The sequence below is a fragment of the Bos grunniens genome, chromosome 29 (assembly GCF_055505025.1).
Source record: "Bos grunniens cultivar Pamir isolate PY7600 chromosome 29, Bosgru_T2T1.0, whole genome shotgun sequence".
Classification (NCBI taxonomy): domain Eukaryota; kingdom Metazoa; phylum Chordata; class Mammalia; order Artiodactyla; family Bovidae; genus Bos; species Bos grunniens.
The window spans coordinates 49,675,146-49,695,708 of NC_141193.1; the positions used below are offsets into that span (position 1 = coordinate 49,675,146).

Genomic DNA, 20,563 nt, shown 5'->3' on the forward strand with positions numbered 1-20,563 from the left:
AGAAAAACTCAAAACCCTAAAGCACTCAAATTTTGTGCAGACACAAAAGAACATGCTAGAAAGTGAAATGTTACAGTGTGCTTAATGTTGTTAACACAGTAAGTGTTTCTGGATCCTCAAGGAAAGTATTAGAGGCTCAGCCCAATGTATAGTGTGGGAATTGTGACCCAGCTTTCCTTGGGAAAGTTAGAGAGCTCCCTTTCAAAAGTTTTCATCTCATGAGGTCTGAAGGTATTGCATGGGCCCTGCTTGGGGAAAGAGGAAAGTCTGAGTGACTTCAGGTTGAGGGGGTGAAGTAGTGACAGAGGCTATAAGCCACAGCTAACCTCACTCCACTTTTGGGTGGCACCCCACATAATAATTTGGTCAGCAGTTTTCTCAAGCTCACTGAGACTCACATGGACATAAGTTTCAATATTTCCCCATAAATAGCCCACATGCATGTTAAGTCACTTCAGTCATTTCTGACTCTTTGTAACCCCATGGACTGTAGCCCGCCAGGCTCCTGTGTCCACGGGATTCTCCAGGCAAGAATACTGGAGTGGGTAGCCATTCCCTTCTCTAGATACTGCCTACAAGTCAGAGTTAAAAAAAAAAAACTCATGGCTTTCCGTTGTTTGATTATGAGCAAGAGAAACGAAGCTGATTTCTGAATCCATTCTAATTACAGTAATTACAACAATAAAGCACCTAATGTTTGTGGGCTTCATTGTGGTTGATGAATCCAGAAACCTCATTATCCTCTGAGTGGGTATGAGTGATGCTTAATTATCAGATAAAAACGGAGGTTCCTAGAGGTCAGGCAGCTCAGCTGATGGGAAACAGCCAGAACTTAGATGTGTACCCACCACATCACCGCCCTCTCCCCAAAGCATAAAGTTCCTGGAGTGTCTAAATGCAGTCCATAACTGAGCAAGCATAGTGGTTGATGCTGACTTCAGATCCCAAGTGCTAGTTGCACATTTGCCATTATTTCCCTCTTTGTGCAAAAGGCAGATGTTTCCTTATCAAGGAGCCAAAACCGAATCAGGATAATGTTCACCTCCACCAAGCGAGTGGGGCAGAAGGTGGAAGTCATCACTTGGATGAATCAGATCAGAAAACAACTACTACGTCAAAGGAGTAAGATAGAAATGATCTTGATAATTTGCCTACATGGTCCAAATTCACCCTATAATTGCTGAAACCATTTCCATTTATTGCATGTAATAGGTTTTGCCATGTTCTTCTTTGAGCAAGGAAAGGAGAGGGCATTTTAAGTTCTTCTGGGTGCAGATTTCAAAATCATCTGCATCAGCTGTAACTAGTATCGCAAGCAAGAGCATAGCTTTGAGGCAAGGCTTTAAAATACACTTCTCGTTTCATAAGGATTTGCAAGGTGAAAATTGTGTGTGTGTGTGTGTGTGTTTTCACATGTGTATCTCAGTGCTAACAGAACAATTATCTTATTTTTTTTAACTTTTTATTTTGTACTCATGTGTAGCCAATTAACAAACAATGCGATAGCTTCAGGTGAACAGCAGAGGGACTCAGCCATACATATACATGTATCCATTCTCCCCCAGCCTCCCCTACCATTCAGGCTGCCACATAACATTGAGCAGAGTTCCATGTGCTATACAGTAGTAGGTCTTTGTTGGTTCTTGTTATTTAGTTGCTCGGTCGTGTTCAACTCTTTGCAACCCCATGGACCATCACCTGCGAGGCTCCTCTGTCCGTGGGATTTCCCAGGCAAGAATACTGGAGTGGGTTGCTGTTTCCTTCTCCAGGGGATCCTCCTGATCCAGGGATCGGACCCACATTTCTTAAGTCTCCTGCATTGGGAGGTGGGTTCTGTACCACTAGCACCACCTGGGAAGCCCCTTGTTGTTTATCTATTTTAAATACAGCAGAGTACATGCCCCTCCTAAACTCCCTACCCATCCCTTCCTCCCATCCCTCCCCCTTACAACCAGAAGCTCATTCTTTTATATGTGGAATCTAAAAAAGAAATGATACAATGAGTTTACTTACAAAACAGCAACAGACTCAATTATCTTTTTTAAATCTGGAAAGTGGTATAAAGTGGCATCTCCCACTTGTTGACTATGTAACTTTGGGCAAATAATCCTATGTAAGATTCAGTTCCCATTTTTTAAAATAATGGTACTTTTAGCATAGGGTTCTTATCAATTATTAAGTGAGATAATGCATGGAAAGCTCCTAGCATTTTTCCTAGCATGTAAGAAGCTGATGTTCTTGCTAATAGTTTCCCTATTTGATATTTTCCAACCCAAGAAAAAAGAATCCACTGTTTTGAATAAAACTTTGAGATTATCCTCTGAATTTTTTCTTTCATGTACACAAAAGTGTTAAAATATTATTTGTGATCAAATAATGCCTGGCCATCTTTTGAATTCTTTCCCTCTATTTGTATTTTATATATGGTAATGCTTTGGAAAAGCAGAAGCTTTAATATGTTGTTATCTTTATTATGATTATTTGGCTCCCTGAAGGGTGCCTGATGCTGTCCATCTCCCTGCATCTCATTGGCTCCCTGGGGAGTTGTGGGGAGCCTAGTAAGTGGCAAGTTCTAGCTTAGTGACAAGTTCCAATGCCAATACAGTCTTTGAGAAATATTTGAGAATCTGAAAGTCTGGATTCAAGTTCAAATTCATCACTTACTAGCTGTACATACTTGAACAAGCCACTCATCTCTCCAACACTCCCAGGGAGTTAGGGTGTTAATGAAGCCTCTTATTTTCTTTCATGGAATTATTGTGAACCTTCATAGAATGACAAAGTGATTTTAAGCCACTAAAACATTACATCACTTAATATCATTATGGCAAACTTGCTGATATTATAAAAAGTATTATTAATAATAATAGGGCTCAGGCCATGATAATGAGATCATAAATAATACTTTGTTAGAATGAGTTAATTTTATTAACAAGCCACTTTTGCAAAGGCTTAATAGCAAATATAACTTTTCTTTCATAAAAAAAAAAAAACCTGACTACTTTTTAAAATCCAATTGCTTTTCCTTTTCAGCATGTTAATGTAAAAATCTCTCTAAATTTAAAGTTCTGAAATCTTCCCTGGTGGCTCAGATGGTAAAGAATCTGCCTGCAAGGCAGGAGACCCAGGTTCCATCCCTGGGTCAATCAGATCCCCTGGAGAAGGGACTGACTACCCACTCCAGTATTCTTGCTGGAGCCTGGTGGGCTACAGTCCACAGGGTCGCAAAGAGTCTGGCATGACTGAGTGACTAACACTCACAAAAGCAAGATGTCTTGCAAAGGGCTCTGCTTCTCTTGTCCCATGGATTTGAGATCAAGAGAGCAGATCCTGGAGAGTTTGCTTCTGTCTTTAATAAACAGAGAAATTCAGATAGAGAGTGCAATGAAGTGTGACTGTTAAACATGCAATTCAGGAGAAAACTGAACAACTCAGGACTGTGGAGCCAGACTGCTGGGGTTCAAGTCCACTCTAGTTTCATGACTACATAATCTATTTCTCTGTACCCCATCTATAAAATTGGAATAATAATAATAGTCCCTTTATTGTAGGCTTGTTTTGAGACCTAAATGAGTTAATGCAAGTAAAGTGCTTAGAACTGTCCTTTGTTGCTGTTCAGTCGCTCAGTCATGTCTGACTTTGCAACCCCATGGACTGCAGCACGCCAGGCTTCCCTGTCCTTCACTGTCTCCCAGGGTTTGCTTAAACTCATGTCCATTGAGCTTCTGATGCCATCCAGCCATCTCATCCTCTGCCCCCCTCTTCTCCTCCTGCCTTCAATCTTTCCCAGCATCAGGATCTTTCCCAATGAGTTGGCTCTTCACATCAGGTGGCCAAAGTATCGGAGCTTCAACTTCAGCACCAGTCCTTCCAGTGGACATTCAGGCTTGATTTCCTTTAGGATTAACTGGTTTGATCTCCTTACTGTCCAAGGAGTCTCAAGAGTCTTCTCCAGCACCACAGTTCGAAAGCAACTGTCCTTGGTCCATAATAAATGTCACTGTTAGCTACCATCATTGTCATCACCTTCAAAATAGACATCTAATTTTCTCAGGTGCAGAACAGGGCTTCTCCTTGTGCAGGATTTGTAGTGATCTCTGTGCTCATAGGTGGTGTTTTTCTGTCCTTGTATCCCTATCCCCAGTTGTGCTGGTAAACCAGTTCTCTAAAAATAAAACTCGTGATCTGAGTGTTTGCTGATTTCTGTGGTGTAACTCTTCCCAGCCTGGCTGGCATCAGGCTACCAGTGATTTAATAGCTGTCTGCCAACTTCCTGAACACTTAAAGTCAGTACCCTCAACCTTAGATGAGCCAGCTCCAGCGCGCCACTGCTGATGGCTTAGACACACGGTGGCAGTGAGGAGGTTAAACAGTCAGGCTGGCAGCCGCATCGAGTAGTGAGTAGCGCTAAGTGACGAAAAGCAGGAGGAAATGTGTGGGAGTACAACGGTACCCTGGAGGACGGGCCTCGCTTTAAATTCTGATTTCCTAAGGTCAGAGACGCCAAATCAAAGAAATCAAACCCGTGAGCCTCCATAGCAGCCAGTTTCCATGACAGTCAAATGCCCCTTATTTTCAGACAGTCCTTCCTTGCCCCTCCCTGGCCCCCGCTTCTGCTGTAGTTTGAGAAACAGCCAGAAGCTTGTCAAATAGGAGCTGGAGAGGAGGAATCCTACCTGGGCTGACCACCCTCCCCATCTTCACCATCGCTGTGCTTTGCAGATTCCTGGTTCTCCCGCAGCTCCCTTTAGTCTAAAAAAGAACTGAGTTCCTTCTCACAAGTCACTCTGTCTCTAAATGGCATGCCACCCTCACCAAAGACTAGCCAGGTGACATAAAGAAGCATATTTTCCCAATTACAACTGCTTTCAGCAATCCCCACTTCCCTTTAGGTGAACAATTTCCCAAACTGGAGAAAAAATTGCCCCAAGTCAGCAGCATAATTTGAAGCAAGCATCCTGCCCACAGACTTCAGGCCGGCTGTCTCTGGACACAGCTTGCATCAACAGTGATCTTTCTTTATAAATTAATTCTCTGATGTTTCACTGGTGTTGCATTCAAGAGTCTTGTGTCTCTCTCTGAGCTTCAATCTCTGGTTCTCTGTGATTCTTAGTGTCAGGGAGGCTGAGGCTACACAGATTCCTTCTTCTGTGAATGTGAAGATGTCTTTCTTGCGTCTTCCACTTGCCTCCTGAAGATGTCTTTCTCCAAATCTATGAGCACCCACATACAGTCATGATGTCCTCCTGTACGTGAGAGTTCTCTGAAGTGTGGAGTCATTACGGAGAGCATACACTATTTCAATCTACAGATTATTAATATCTTACACCTGCAGAGATCGATCTACAATATTCCAATATCAATCACTGACCACTGGGGGAAGCAGAGATTAACCCAAGAGCGCTTCTAATAACAGTAAAGATGGTTATTTGTGGACTACAGTAAATATGACGTGCTCATTGCATGCTGAGACCCACACACTTCTTCTACTACTGCCCAATCCCCCATGTGTTAGAAACCAGGTATTTACCCTCCCTCTGAACAGGGGATAAGGGTCATTACTGTGGAAATTGACCCACCCAAGGATACTGACACCGTATCATAGTTGACAAGCCCCACTGATGTTCTCAGAGCTTCCTAGCAGATTTCTACTTTTATTCCACCCCATTCTTCAGTATGAACTGATAAGCCAGGATTATCAGACAAGGAATGAAATCCTCTCATTTGGAAGATAGGGACTGTCTTAAGGTTCCCCAGAGAAACAGAAACTATAGGATAGATGAATGGATAGATAGATGACTGATGGATAGATATACAGATTATAGATAGGAATGGAGGGAGAGAAACAAACAGAGAAAGAGAGAGACTGATTGATTTTTAAGAAATTTGCTCATAGGATTGTGGGACTGGCAAGTCTGAAGTTTATAGGGCACGACAGCAGGCTAGAAATTCATGAAGAGTTCATTTTTCAGTCTTTGATTTGAAATCCTCAGAACTGGAAATTCAGCCAGATTTCTGTGCTGCAGTCTTGAGGTAGAATTCCTTCTTCTTAAGGCTTTCTTTTGAATAGGTAAGATCCACCCACATTATTTTTCCAATAGTCACGTATGGATGTGAAAGTTGGACTATAAACAAAGCTGAGCACTGAAGAATTGATGCTTTTGAACTGTGGTGTTGGAGAAGACTCTTGAGAGTCCCTTGGACTGCAAGGAGATCCAACCAGTCCATCCTAAAGGAGATCAGTCCTGAATATTCATTGGAAAGACTGATGTTAAAGCTGAAACTCCAGTACTTTGGCCACCTGATGTGAAGAGCTGACTCATTTGAAAAGACCCTGATGCTGGGAAAGATTGATGGCGGGAGAAGCAGACAACACAGGATGAGATGGCTGGATGGCATCACTGACTCAATGGATATGAGTTTGAGTAAACTCTGGGAATTGGTGATGGACAGGGAGGCCTGGTGTGCTGCAGTCCATGGGGTCACAAAGAGTCATGACTGAGCACCTGAATGGAACTGAACTGAAGCCACATTATGTAAGATAATCTGCTTTGTGCATGCATGCTAAGTTGCTTTGGTCATGTCTGACTCTTTGCGACCCTATAGACTGCAGCCCGCCAGGCTCCTCTGTCCATGGGATTGTCCAGGCAAGAGTACTGGAGTGGGCTGCTATGCCCTCCTCCAGGGGATCTTCCCAACCCAGGGATTGAACCCACATCTCATTATGTTTCCTGCATTGGCAGGTGGTTCTTTACCACTAGTGCCACATGGGAAGCCCAATCTGTTCTACTTAAAGCCAACTCATTGTAAATATTAATCACATCCACAGATACCTTCAAAGCAACATCTAGACTAGTGTTTGACCAGTAACTGGGCACTAGAGCTTAGTCAACTGGACATAGGAAGTCTGCCTTCACAGAGACCAAACCTCAGAAACAGATAAAAGCGACTTGGAAGATACTATACAGGGAGAGAGCTTCATTAACATATTATTAATATCTTTAGAGAAATAAGAGAAGATAGTATAACCTCAAAACAGGAGCCGGATGTTATGTGTTTTAAGAAAATAAAAGCTCAGTGAACAAAGTAAGAGCCTTTGGAAAAACTCAGCATATATGAAAATGTCAATAAAAGTTTCAAAAGATGATAAACTCAGAAAGTAAGACAAAACCCCACATAGGTGTAATTTAAGAGAGAAAAATAAAATTAAAGAAAATCCAAAAGATCTGACATCCAAACCATAAAACTTCCATAAAGATAGAACAGAGAAAATAAAGGAAAGGAAATCATCAATGAAATAAAGAAAATTTCCCAAAGTTCTTACGATTTACAGCTTGTGAGAGATCCCACTGAGTACCCAGGACTGGTTGAAGTAAACCCACATGAACGTGTACATCATTGTGAAAGCTCAGAAAACTGGGAGCAAGAGAAGGCCTTCCAAACTGTTAAGAGAAGAAAAGAAACCAGGTCACACACAGGAACCAAAATGACTTTGGATTTCTCAAAAGTAACACAGAAGGAATTGCTTAGAATTCCATACCTAACTTAATTATCAAAAAAAAAAAAAAAAAGTGTAATGATGGAGTAAAAATACGTTCAGCTGCGTGAGGTCTCACTTGACCTCATGCACACCCTTCTCAGGAAGCTGCTGTGGAAGAGATGTAATGCCATGAGCACAGTACCTAGATAAAGTCCTACGTAGAGACATCCTGTCTTTACAGTAGCAGTGTGGTGGGGAAAGCATCTTCCTTCACATCCTGATCTCTGTTCTTGGGATCTGTTCCCTGGGTGTCTTTTCACCCTTCTTACTATCATTCATGTATGTGGTTAATTAGATGAATTTTTGTGGACTAGCACGAGCTACAAACCATTACGTGGCATTTTTGTGGCAAGATGTGTTCCAAGTTCAAAATAACCAATTTGCTAATCATCTTTGGAATTTGGACCCTCTTCAGAGGAATTAGGAGGCCACATTACTGAAGAGTCTGTGCACGCTGAGCATCAGCAGAAGCATCTGTGGCTCACGAGCTCCTCTGTTTCTCCAGGTTATCAGTGTACTTGTCTCTCCCAATTCACCGGAAGAAACTGTGAATCTGAGATCACAGCCTGCTTCCCAAACCCCTGCCGGAATGGAGGCTCCTGCGACCCCATAGGAAACACTTTCATCTGCAGTTGCAAAGCTGGGCTCACTGGAGTCACGTAAGTGCGACTGTGCAGTTAGTCTTTTTCTACACTGCCTCTTCTTGGTAAGAAAACAAAATTAACTGGGGCAAAATATCTACTACTGATAGGATGGGCAAATGGTTAATGCCTGTACATGAAGAGTGCTTACCAATGACTAGAATGTTATCAGGGATTATCTCTGAGGAGTGGGATTATGGGTAAATTACATTTTTACTTTATTCTTCTCTATATTTTCAAAAAGTTATATAAGTACTATGTGTTATATAATCTGGAAAAAATTCTTTTAAAGAAAGTCATCTATGACCTAATGTTTCCAGGATAATTCTAAGATAGATATGCTATGCATTTCCCCAGAACTCATCAACTGGACTCTACTGCCTAGGGTTTTATGATCATCCTGAGAAACTAAAGACTTACCTTTACTTTGAAAATCTTTTATTCCCCCAAGAATGAGGGAAATTAAAGTGTTAGCCAAATGGAAAGGGAATGTTTTCAGTTCTGAGTAAAACACCATTTTAACCATCCTTGATGGTTTTAGAAATATATATATATATATATATATATATATATATAAAATCTCAAGCAAAGTGATATTCTAATTACAGATCAGTCTTATGTATTCATTAAAGCAAATCTCCTGAGGACTTTACCAGGAAATACTTAGCTGACTTTGAATCGTTGGATGTAATTTAAAGTAATAAAGCTGCATTTATTTTTAACTACTCCATGATTCTGACTAATTTCCAGCTGACCTGGCCTCAATCTGTTCACATTAGGGACATTTGACTACATTTTAAAAGGTGGATTACCAAAGATATACGTGATCGGACCTTTTAAAATGAACATGTCGGAACAACTGCAGAAGTAGAGGACAAGGAAGAGGAAAGACTATATTCTTAAATAACGTTAAACTCAGAGGAAGACTTACATGTTTGCCTATTTTAACTATACTCAAAACAAGTCATGGATTGCTTTAAAGAGAGTAAAGTTGATTTCTTTTTCGTTAGAACGCTTTAATCATTTTCCCCCTGGTAATCTGAGTTAGCATTAGCCTTTAACAGAAACACAGGGATTACCCTGGTAGTCCAGTGACTGAGAGACCACGCTCCCCAATAGGGGCCCAAGGTTCCGTCTCTGGTGAGTTAACTAGATCCCACATTAAATAAATAAAAATAAAATTTAAAAACCTAAGCATAGAATCTGGAAGATAAACATTGCTAGTATCCCTCCACCCAGCGCCTACATATGCCCCATTACTCTAGCTTCCCAAAGAGACCAAAAATTACTGTGTTCATTAGAGGGAAATGTCAGAATCAAAAACTTTCTCCTCCTGGGAAACTCTGTATGGGGTGTCTAGGTTCACAGCTCTTTATCTGCAATTCTACAATCCCCAAAGCTCTAAGAAGTAAAAAGATTGAGAATATAATCGTGGCAAACACTTGCTGGCAAAACCAAGCAAACCATTCCGAGGCTATTCTAGTCTTTATTTCCCTCATTTAGTGTGACTATCCATATGCTTCACTGTAGAAACACTGGTATATTTGGTGATAGGTCCTATGCCAGTTTGTGGGATGGGGTGGGTATTTTACATAATATGAAAGACACGTAGTGTATGTCATTTCTAAAATTGCAAAATTTTGCATTCTGAGATCCATCTGGCCCTGAGCATTTGAAGACCAGTATGTCTTCAACAGCATTTCTGGTTTCTTTTTCCATGCCGTCTCTTCTCTCCCAGGACAGCCCTTTCCTCCCCACCCAGCCGGGCAGGTTCAGAGTACGGGAGAGATGGCATTGGCTGGTTGGTAGGAAGCCCTTCACGTGATGAGGATGTCCTAGGGCCCACGCATCTCCCGTGTACCCTGCATCACGTCATTTCTGTGTTGCTTCAGGGGCCCCTACAGGGGCTTTTTACTGTTCTGAAAGATGTCCGTGTAAGAGCAGACGCACGCCAGCCCTGCTGTTTAAGAGGGGGCTTTTGTGTTCTGTTGCAAAGGTGTGAGGAGGACGTCAACGAGTGCGAGCGGGAGGAGTGTGAGAACGGCGGCGCCTGCGTCAATGTGTTCGGCTCCTTCGTGTGCAACTGCACGCCGGGCTACGTGGGCCAGTACTGCGGGCTGCGGCCGGTGGTGGTGCCCAACATCCAGGCCGGGCATGCCTACGTGGGCAGGGAGGAGCTGATCGGCATCGCCGCAGTGCTCCTGGTCATCGTTGCCCTCATCGTCCTCTTCGTCGTCTTCCGCAAGAAGGTCTTCCGCAAGAGCTACTCCCGCAACAACATCACGCTGGTGCAGGACCCCGCCACGGCTGCCCTGCTTCGCAAGAGCAACGGCGTGCCCTTCCGGAGCCTGCGCGCCGGGGACGGCCGCCACGCGTACCAGGAGGCCGGGCCCCCGCAGGTGCCCGTGCGCCCCATGGCCTACACCCCATGCTTCCAGGGCGACTCCAGGAGCAACCTGGACAAGATCGGAGATGGGCTGGGCGGCGAGCCCCAGGAGATGACCACCTTCCACCCCGAGTCCCCGCGCATCCTGACTGCTCGGCGGGGCGTGGTGGTGTGCAGCGTGGCCCCCAACCTGCCCGCCGTGTCCCCCTGCCGCTCCGACTGCGACTCCATCCGCAAGAACGGCTGGGACGCGAGCACTGAGAGTGAGTCCGCAGGAGGAATTCGGCAGCATTGCTTCCACCAGTGTTTAGTGGAACTTTGGGAAGGGAGAGCGACCCCAGAGGCACAGAGCTCTCCTTAGGACAGGCCCTGACACTGAAGGTTCACACCAGCTCTGAAATATTGCTCTGGTTCCTATCCCCATTTACAGATGGGGAAAATGAAGCTTAGAGAACATACATAAGGTGCCCACCATCACGGAGTTCATAAGAGGCTGTTGGTATTCCAACCCAGGGCTGCCAGCCTCTAAAACCCATGCTCTTCTCATAACAACATACTCTTGGCAGTAAACCAAGCAGGGTAGCCACATATGCAATATACAGGAAGTGTGCTCTGGAAGGTCAGGGGGAGTATTTCCAGTCTTAGGGAGAAGACTTGAGAGGAGCAGAGGGACACTGGAGCTGGACCATGGTGGATTAAAATTCTAGTAAAAGAAAAGTGTCCCACATAGAAGCACCCACAAATTCAGAAGAAGAGCAGGTCCTTCTGTTTGGCTGGAACACAGGGTCCAGGAGACAAGCAGGAAATGTGGTCCAGGCCAGATGCTAGTGTTTCCCTCTCCTATTGGCCTCCTGGAGCAGAATTGTAGGCAAAAGGAAGACCCACAAGTGCAAAGGCCCTGGGGTGGGAAAGACTTTAGTTTATTGAAGAACATAAACAAGGTCAATGTAGTTGGAGCTTGGTGAGCAACACTAATGCAGAATTCTAAGCAGGAAAGTAGCGCAATATAATTTCCATTTTTAAACGATGGTTCAGACCAATCTGTGGAAAAGAGACTAAGCAGAAAGTAAGCGAGAACGAAGCAGTTAGTTGGCCTCTGCGAACATCTAGGCGAGAGGTGGTGATTGTTTTCCCCGCTCTAGTATCAGCCAGGCAAGCTCTGTTGTATCCTATGACTTTTCCTCAGGCCTAGTGGCTTTATATTCAAGCAGCAATAACACCCTGGGTGGCTGGAGTTTCCAAAGGCTGGGGATACAGTACTCTGATATATGTTGGAGCAGAAGCGGGGGTAGGCTGGTTTTAAATGAAGGTAGAAAGCACCTGTAGTCAAGGAGATAAAGGGTTCCTCCATGGAGGAAGGGGGCATGCCTCCTGGTGTCTTTAAGCTTTGGCCACCTCATGCCAAGAGTTGACTCATTGGAAAAGACTCTGATGCTGGGAAGGATTGGGGGCAGGAGGAGAAGGGGACGACAGAGTATGAGATGGCTGGATGGCATCACCGACTCAATGGACATGAGTTTGAGTGAACTCCGGGAGTTGGTGATGGACAGGGAGGCCTGGCGTGCTATGATTCATGGGGTCTCAAAGAGTTGGACGTGACTGAGCAACTGAACTGAATAACCTATTACAAGATGGTAGGAAAGACTGAAGGCAGGAGGAGAAGGGGATGACAGAGGATGAGATGCTTGGGTGGCATCACCAACTCGATGGACATAAGTTTGAGTAAGCTCCGGGAGTTGGTGATGGACAAAAAAGCCTGGCGTGCTGCCGTCCATGGGATCGCAAAGAGTCAGACACGACTGAGCGACTGAACTCAACTGAAGATTTGAGAGGAAACTGTCTGAGAGGGCCTTCTAGAAACAGGAAGCAGCTCAGTTAGTGCAGGGGACACAGAAGGGGTCTCCTGAGGGGTGTCTGGCTCTGTTGTTTAGGAGGAAGGCAAGGCTAGAAGTTTGGATGCCAACTACACTCAAGATGATTGAATCTCTGAGAGTGTGAGTTCACCAAGGGAGCAGGAGCAAAGAGTATGCTCAATCTGGGCCACTTGCAAATGCCTGAATGTGCTAGGTAGGCAGGGGCTAGGGCCAGGAAGGGAAACACACACCGGCCACAAAGAGACAGCCGGAAAAGCAGAAAGGGCGGCGAGCAGAAGTTAAGGGTATCCATAAGGTCAGCAGGGTTCAGTCCCATTAAACCATCCAGGAGGATACAGTCTTACACAGAAAAAAATAGATGTACTATGCTTACCACCTGGATGTTTCTTAGTGATCTCAAGAATGTTTCAGTGAGTCTTCAAGACAGAGTCCAGTGTGCAAGGGTTAAGGATGAAGAGATTTAATGAGAAAACAGAGGCAGTGAAGCCACCACTGCTGTGTGCTGAATCGTTTCCTTAAATCCCACACTGCCCCACGTGGGTGCCAGCTGGAGGAGGGATGAGTGAAATAACTTGCCTGCGTTTGATTCCTGGGTTGAAAAGATCCTCTAGAGAAGGGATAGGTACCCACTCCAGTATTCTTGGGCTTCCCTGGTGGCTCAGCTGGTAAAGAATCCACCTGCAATGTGGGAGACCTGGGTTCGATTCCTGGGTCAGGAAGATCCCCTGGAAAAGGGAAAGGCTACCCACTGCAGTATTGTGGCCTGGAGAATTCCATGGACTGTATAGTCCATGGGGTCGCAAAGAGTCAGACACAACTGAGCAACTTTCACTTCACTTCATGAGCAGTAACTAGAAAAGGGAGGGATAGGATTCGAACCTGGTGCATCAGGTTCTTTTACCAAGACTACTCCTGGAACTTTTACAGGGAGGAGGAAGAGGCACAGGAGAGGGAGGGTCTGCTGATGATGGCAGAGAACCTCTACACATGCCAATCTAGTGCACCCCCACTGCTGAGTCCACCGTTAAGGAGACACACTTATACTTCAAGTAGCTGCCCTTGGAAGAAGGCAATGGCACCCCACTCCAGTACTCTTGCCTGGAGAATCCCATGGATGGAGGAGTCTGGTAGGCTGCAGTCCATGGGGTCGCTAAGAGTTGGACATGACTGAGCAACTTCACTTTATTTTTTATTTTTTTCATTTAACAATATATTTACTCATATGCATGTTGAACGTAACTTACTAGACTGAAAGTTTCCTGATAGTTAGAAATTAATCCATCTTTGTGTTCTTTTATTGTAGCTGATATAGTGATTTGCACATGCAACTTCACTTTAAATGGCAACCCACTCCAGTGTTCTTGCCTGGAGAATCCCAGGGACAGGGGAACCTGGTGGGCTGCCATCTATGGGGCCTCACAGAGTCCGACACGACTGACGCGACTTAGCAGCAGCCGCCCTTGGATTTTACCCATAAATATATTCCCTCTCAAATTATCTGTAGAGTTAGACTTCACTGCAGCCTTGCTAAATCCTCTGGTTAATGGAAAGCCTCCTTTTACTTAGCAATGAAAAGTGGGGGCTTAAATAAGTGGAGGAGTGCAGAGAGGAGTCTCTGCCCAGCACTGTGTTCACCAGCGTGGGGCACCTGGCATCTCCTCCCTCCCATCAGCTGTGCTCACGGCTGAGCCCGGTGCCCACTTTGTGCTTTTCCAAGGCACGTCTTGTTTTCTGTGGTGTGGCTGCTGACAGGTGAATTTCTCCCTGGTGTCTCTCTCCACTTAGATCAGCTGTTTATCAACTGATTGTTTTGCTGTGGCTCCAGCATCCGGTGGCAGAGGCCACGCTGCAGTGCCCGCGCCCACCACCACCCCGCGTGGAAGAAACGGTGATCCCTCTAGTCATAGAGAAGAACAACCATTCCTGAAGCACGAGGCCCCTCTCTTGGTGCCGTCACACTCTGTAACGATTGGAAGTTTTCCTGCTGATCAGTTCCCTCCCCCTACTTCGGAACGTGACAGCTTTATTTCCAGACTCCACCTCAGGCCAAAACTCAAGCGGCCCCCTAAAGTATTGTTGAGTTTCTATGGAATACATTTCCTCCTTTGTTAAGCAAGGCAGCGCTAGCTGGCCAGACAGTCTCTGGGTGACTAATTCATTTTTCTCTTAACAACTTGGAGATACGGGTTGTTTTCCATTGCTTCCTTAGTCCATCAAATAAGACAGTAGCCCTGTAGAGCGTGTGTGGCTGTGTGGGTGTCTGTTGGTGTGTGTGTGTGCAGGCTGTCTTTGTGCGGCAAAGAAAGGGGAAGTGTGTGGCTAACAGCACGTCCACACCCCCGACTGCCCTCCTGCCAGAGTGCCGCGTGCTGCCATTCCCAAAAAGTGGTGTGACGCTGCCCTCTAGACGGTGACATGGAAAACTTCACTCACTCCCCAGAGATGAAGTTTGGAGACCTGTAATGATATTCTTGCCTATAAAATATTTATACCCCTATTTTAAAAATAATCTCACTTAACCTGGTGTTGACACCACGTCGGTCCATGCAAATGATTTAAATTAACTCTGAAGGGCAAAACCCAGCCCACTCCATCGTCCCTTCACTCCTCACTCAGTCTCTCCCCTTTGAAGACAGAGCGGTGACTTTTGGCTGTCAGCTATTTGGAAGCTCATTTGCCACGGGTTAAGGGTTTCGAATCCATAATGTAAATCTCTTGATTGACAGACCTTTGCCCCCGATGGCACAATCAATTTTCTACTGTGTGGCTAAATTCTTTTCTGTAAGCAGATGAAAGCGCCCCAAGGAGTGAACTCTGGCAAGGGACGGGGCTGGAAAAATGCACAAGGTAACCAGTGTCATTTCTGCTTTCTCTCTGGCTGTCCGCGAAGACAAAGGGGTTGATGACCCGGGAGAAGTGACCTGCTTTGCAGGCAGTAATAAAGGCAGCAACTCGGAAGTTCAGTCCCTGAGTTCCTTCCAGTCGGATTCGGGCGACGACAATGGTAAGAAGTCCCGGGATTTGTTTCCCCTGGAGGATGGTGTTTCCTGTGCTGGCAGCCGCTGGCTGAGGGGAGGGTGATGGGACCTGTTTCGTTTCCTGACCTGATCTTGGACTTCTGCCCATGCTCACAGCTTTTTGGTGAACTTTGGTGTTTTTGGAAAACACCACTGTTGGGTGTTTTCACAGAAAAAGCAAAGCTCTCATGGAGCTGCCCCAGCTGTGAGCAGGCGCAGAAGGAGATGAGGCTCCCCCAGACCTCCAGCAATGTGTCCTCTTTGATTTGGGTCATGATGGAACCACCTTCTCCCAAAGAATACTCTCTAGCAAACTGTGATTTATTTCCTTTTTTAACTCGTGATGATGTCTTCACTCTTCACTCTACATCCAACCTCCGCATCATTAGAAATTCGTTCAGAGGCAAGACCTCCTTCCAGTAGAACCTGCTTCCCAGAGAGGCAGTGCCTTCATTCAGCTGAGAACCCCTTATGATCGTGTGGGGTCGTGAGCTTTTGGAGACTCTAGTAGACATGATACATCCGCTCCTTTGAAACATTAACATGCACCCAAAATGGTGCATCCCGTCCCATGTGGCTCATGAGCCCCACTGACTCCACAGCCACCGCCTCCACTGCCTACGAGCCCCTGCTTACGGAGAGGGTGTTAATTCTGGACTCGGTCTTCTGACCTGAGGAACCAGGCTTGGAGACTGGGTTGATCCCCCCAGGAAGGGGAGGGGAGCAGAAATGGTCATGAAACAGTGAGAATTTACCACACGGTGATGAACCAAGAATAATTTCCAGTAGTCATCAATAGACAGGCAACCTTATCCTAGTCTATACCTTATGCCGTTTTCCCATTTGTCAACAACTGGTAAAAATGGAATATGTATTAATGTATGGCATCATTCAACCCTAAACCCTTGCAGAGTCTCTCTTGAGTGCTGCCTCCAACACTGGGCATTCTGTACCATGAAGTACAAAATGAAAACAACACAGTCTTTGCTGTCCCTCCACTCCCACCCCACAGGTAAAGATAGAAACAGGGGAGCCCCAAGACTATAACATCAATCACGGAAGTAAAATAGTCTGCTTTCCCCATCACTACCCTCAATCCCTCCCACTTCCTTCCCAAATCCCTGGCCCTCCTGAGAGGTGTAGAAACCATTGGGCAACAAGCCACGCTGACAGCAGACTTCCTCCAGCCTATATCAGAAGGTCAGAGGCAGGTCTCCAGATCTGGTTGCCTTGGTGTTTACCCCCTTCTTCAGCCCTACCAGAAGAAGAGCTGTCTCTTGTTTGTTTCATCTAGAGGCACCCAAGAACATAGTGTTTCCATCTCCGGACAGCAACTCCAGTGACGATGTCCGGTTGACTACTTTCACAGTCTCTGCTCCATGACATACTTGGGCTTTCATGCTTAGCATTCTAGGCTGGTCCATTCCAGCAGGCTTCCTAAAGTGTTAGGAATCTTCTTCCAATTAGTGTTGTTTTTTTCCTCATTCTTGTTTTTTAAATTATGAAAGTATGATAACACATTTATAGGAGACTTAGAAAAGACAGAACAAAATTGCAGATAATTTCACTATATATTACAATTTTTTTAAGTAAATTAAGATTTTTAGTTGGAGTTTCAATATCAAACTCTCAAAAGTTAATAGAATGAATATACTGAAAAGTAGAAGGATACAGTGGACCTTGGTAGCTTGGATGATAAAGAATCTGCCTGCAGTGAAGGAGACCTGGGTTGGATCCCTGGGTTGGGAAGAACCCCTGGAGTAGGTGATGGCAACCCACTCCAGTATTCTTGCCTGGAGCATTCCACGAACAGAGGAGCCTGGCGGGCTACAGTCCACAGGGTCTCAAAGAGTCAGACACAACTGAGCGACTAACACACACATACAAAGTAGACCTGAAAAGCACATGAACCAATTCAATACAATTAAGATTTATACAATTTTCACACAATTCAGTTCAGTTCAGTCACTCAGTCATGTCCGACTCTTTGCGATCCCATGAATCACAGCACACCAGGCCTCCCTATTCATCACCAACTCCCAGAGTTCATTCAGACTCATGTCCATCGAGTCAGTGATGCCATCCAGCCATCTCATCCTCTGTCGTCCCCTTTTCCTCCTGCCCCCAATCCCTCCCAACATCAGAGTCTTTTCCAATGAGTCAACTCTTCGCATGAGGTGGCCAAAGTACTGGAGGGTCAGCTTTAGCATCATTCCTTCCAAAGAAATCCCAGGGCTGATCTCCTTCAGAATGGACTGGTTGGATCTCCTTGCAGTCCAAGGGACTCTCAAGAGTCTTCTCCAACACCACAGTTCAAAAGCATCAATTCTTCGGTGCTCAGCTTTCTTCACAGTCCAACTCTCACATCCATACATGACCACTGGAAAAATCATAGCCTTGACTAGACGGACCTTTGTTGGCAAAGTAATGTCTCTGCTTTTCAACATGCTGTCTAGGTTGGTCATAATTTTTCTTCCAAGGAGTAAGCGTCTTTTAATTTCATGGCTGCAGTCACCATCTGCAATGATTTTGGAGCCCCCAAAAAGATAAAGTCTGACACTGTTTCCACTGTTTCCCCATCTATTTTCCATGAAGTGATGGGACCAGATGCCATGATCTTCGTTTTCTGAATGTTGAGCTTTAAGCCAACTTTTCACTCTCCACTTTCACTTTCATCAAGAGGCTTTTTAGTTCCTCTTCACTTTCTGCCATAAGGGTGGTGTCTTCTGGATATCTGAGGTTATTGATATTTCTCCCGGCAATCTTGATTCCAGCTTGTGCTTCTTCCAGCCCAGCGTTTCTCATGATGTACTCTGCATAGAAGTTAAATAAGCAGGATGACAGTATACAGCCTTGACATACTCCTTTTCCTATTTGGAACCAGTCTGTTGTTCCATGTCCAGTTCTAACTGTTGCTTCCTGACCTGCATAATAGTAGGATACAAATTCTATTCAAGTTCCCATGGACTATAAACTAGGAGACCCTGGAATATATCCAGGGACATAAAACAAGGTACAAAAATTTGATGGTCTAAAGGTATTGAAATCATACAGAGTCTGTTCTCTTAATCACTGTGGAATTATGTTAGAAATCAATATCAAAAGATATTGATTGAAAACATAAGCCATATGTTTTCAAGAGTAATATGACGTTTATGAAAAGAGATCTTTGACTTAGCCTTCTACCCATTGGTTTAAGCCTGATCACCTCGCCAAAAACTTCTGGTATCAGATGCTAAGGCGACCCAGGTGGGCACAGAAATCTCCTCCTCATTTTCTGACTATTTCAGAGGCCAAGCTCCCATCTACACTTGGCGGGTGGGAGCCGGGCCTCGGGTCGTCCCAGGTTGCCGTTGGTGCCATGTGAGGGTGAAACCATCAGTCCTGCAAAGGTCATCGTCCATGACTGGCATTTGGCTCGGAGTAGCGCGGCTGACCAGCAAGTAATTATCCCTGGGAATAGTGCGATCTTCCTCGGAGCCTTTGGGAGTTACTAATGAGAAATTAGCATGAGCTTATGAGCCTCTGCCTTCCTAGATTGATTTCCCTGGGCCACGAGGTGTGAATTTATGGCGTGGCAATTCCTGCCGACCATGCCTTTAGATTTGCTGCTGTTTCCCTTCCTCCGAGAACCCCAGGGGATAAGAGTGTCCGCTGTAGTCCAGTCGGTGGACTGTGGGAAGCTCTGGGCATTTGCGGGCAGTTCCTTTGTTGTTGTTGTGCTGTTGTTAAGAGTGTATATTCAGAAGACGTAACTAACCTGAGACTGTCCTTCTCCTCCCTCCTGTCGTCTTTCCTGGCCACAAGCATCCATAGTGACTGTCATTCAGCTTGTCAACAATGTAGTTGACACTATAGAGAATGAAGGTATTTACTGTTTTCTTCCGTAGCATTTCTTTGGGCAACTACCTTTTTAGGAAATACTGCTTCCTTGTTACTTCAAAAAAGGGATGATTTTATTTTATTTTTTTCAAGTATAATTGTACAGTATTATATATGTTTCAGATGTACAACATAGTGATTAATACTTTTTGAAAGTTATACTCCATTTATAGTTATTATAAAATATTGGCTATATTCCCTGGGCTGTATAATACATCCTTGTAGCTTCTTTATTTTATGAACTAAGGGTGATTTTAATCAGCTGGCAACAGTAAAAAGGTGGTTTCAAATGAGACACTGAATGTCTCTCTCTGAATTAGAGTGAATTTTACAGTTTTGAAAAAAAATCCAGTTCATAATTTTTTCAATATGTGAGATACTCTTTTTACAAAATCTCTTCCCAGAGAAGAATATCCACTTAGTTGAAGTCCAGATTAATACTAAGTTCATTCTTACGTTCAACATGATTGAGCACCTACCATGAGCTAGGGATATTTAAGAAATCATTCAAAGCTACAATATTATGGGGATTGATTTCAATCAAGTAACTTTCATTAGTGATTTAAAACTACTAGGGCCTGCTATAGATGGGTTTTTTTGTTTGTTTGTTTTGTAAATAACAACAGGGAGGAATAGGAGCATTGTTAAAAGTCATTTAAAATGTCCTGTTGTACCCTCTTCACATGCCTTGGACTGTCAGTTTCACTTCTCCCTTTGTATTTAAACAGTGTCTGTCATGGATCAAGGACAGAACTTCAACCGAGGTGACACTGCCACGCCCCCAGCACCAGATGTTCCTTATGCATTAGAAATTTCTGAGTTTGCTCTTAACCTGTCCGTCTCCCTCCATCGTTTCTGAGTGTCTTTGACCTGATTTTTGCATGTTCCAGGTGTCTCGTGTGCCCTGACTTTTGCATGTTCCAGGTGTCTTGTGTGCTCAGCACTAGGGGTGAAAGCCCTGCTCACATCTCCCTCCCCAAGCCTCTCCCTTCCCCAGTCATTCATTCATTTGCACGGGTATCTCCCGCCCTCCTGCTGTCCACAGGAAGGCTGGTGCATCTTGCCTCTTAGAGCATGTTGCCAGCCTGGCTCTGCACTTAGCCTACAGCTAGAAAGAGGGCGTGGAGGGGAGAGCCTTCTAGAACTGTGTTTCCACAGCGTGCCCTTGCTCACCAAGGCTGAGAGGGAGACGCGGCAACAATCAGGTGTCCTCAGAGCTGCCG

The 20,563-nt window shown here is 44.9% G+C and overlaps 1 protein-coding gene across 3 annotated transcripts in view; it reads left to right on the plus strand.

The window, feature by feature from the left end:
* FAT3 (FAT atypical cadherin 3) overlaps positions 1-20,563 on the plus strand; it is an 805,898-nt gene that overhangs the window by 779,468 nt on the left and 5,867 nt on the right. For all 3 annotated transcript variants that reach the window (XM_086383385.1, XM_086383384.1, XM_086383386.1), the window contains 5 exons: positions 8,046-8,199; positions 10,178-10,830; positions 15,332-15,445; positions 19,266-19,325; positions 20,069-20,104. In XM_086383385.1, coding sequence (XP_086239511.1) covers positions 8,046-8,199; positions 10,178-10,830; positions 15,332-15,445; positions 19,266-19,325; positions 20,069-20,104 — 1,017 coding nt within the window. The remainder of the gene's footprint in view (positions 1-8,045; positions 8,200-10,177; positions 10,831-15,331; positions 15,446-19,265; positions 19,326-20,068; positions 20,105-20,563) is intronic.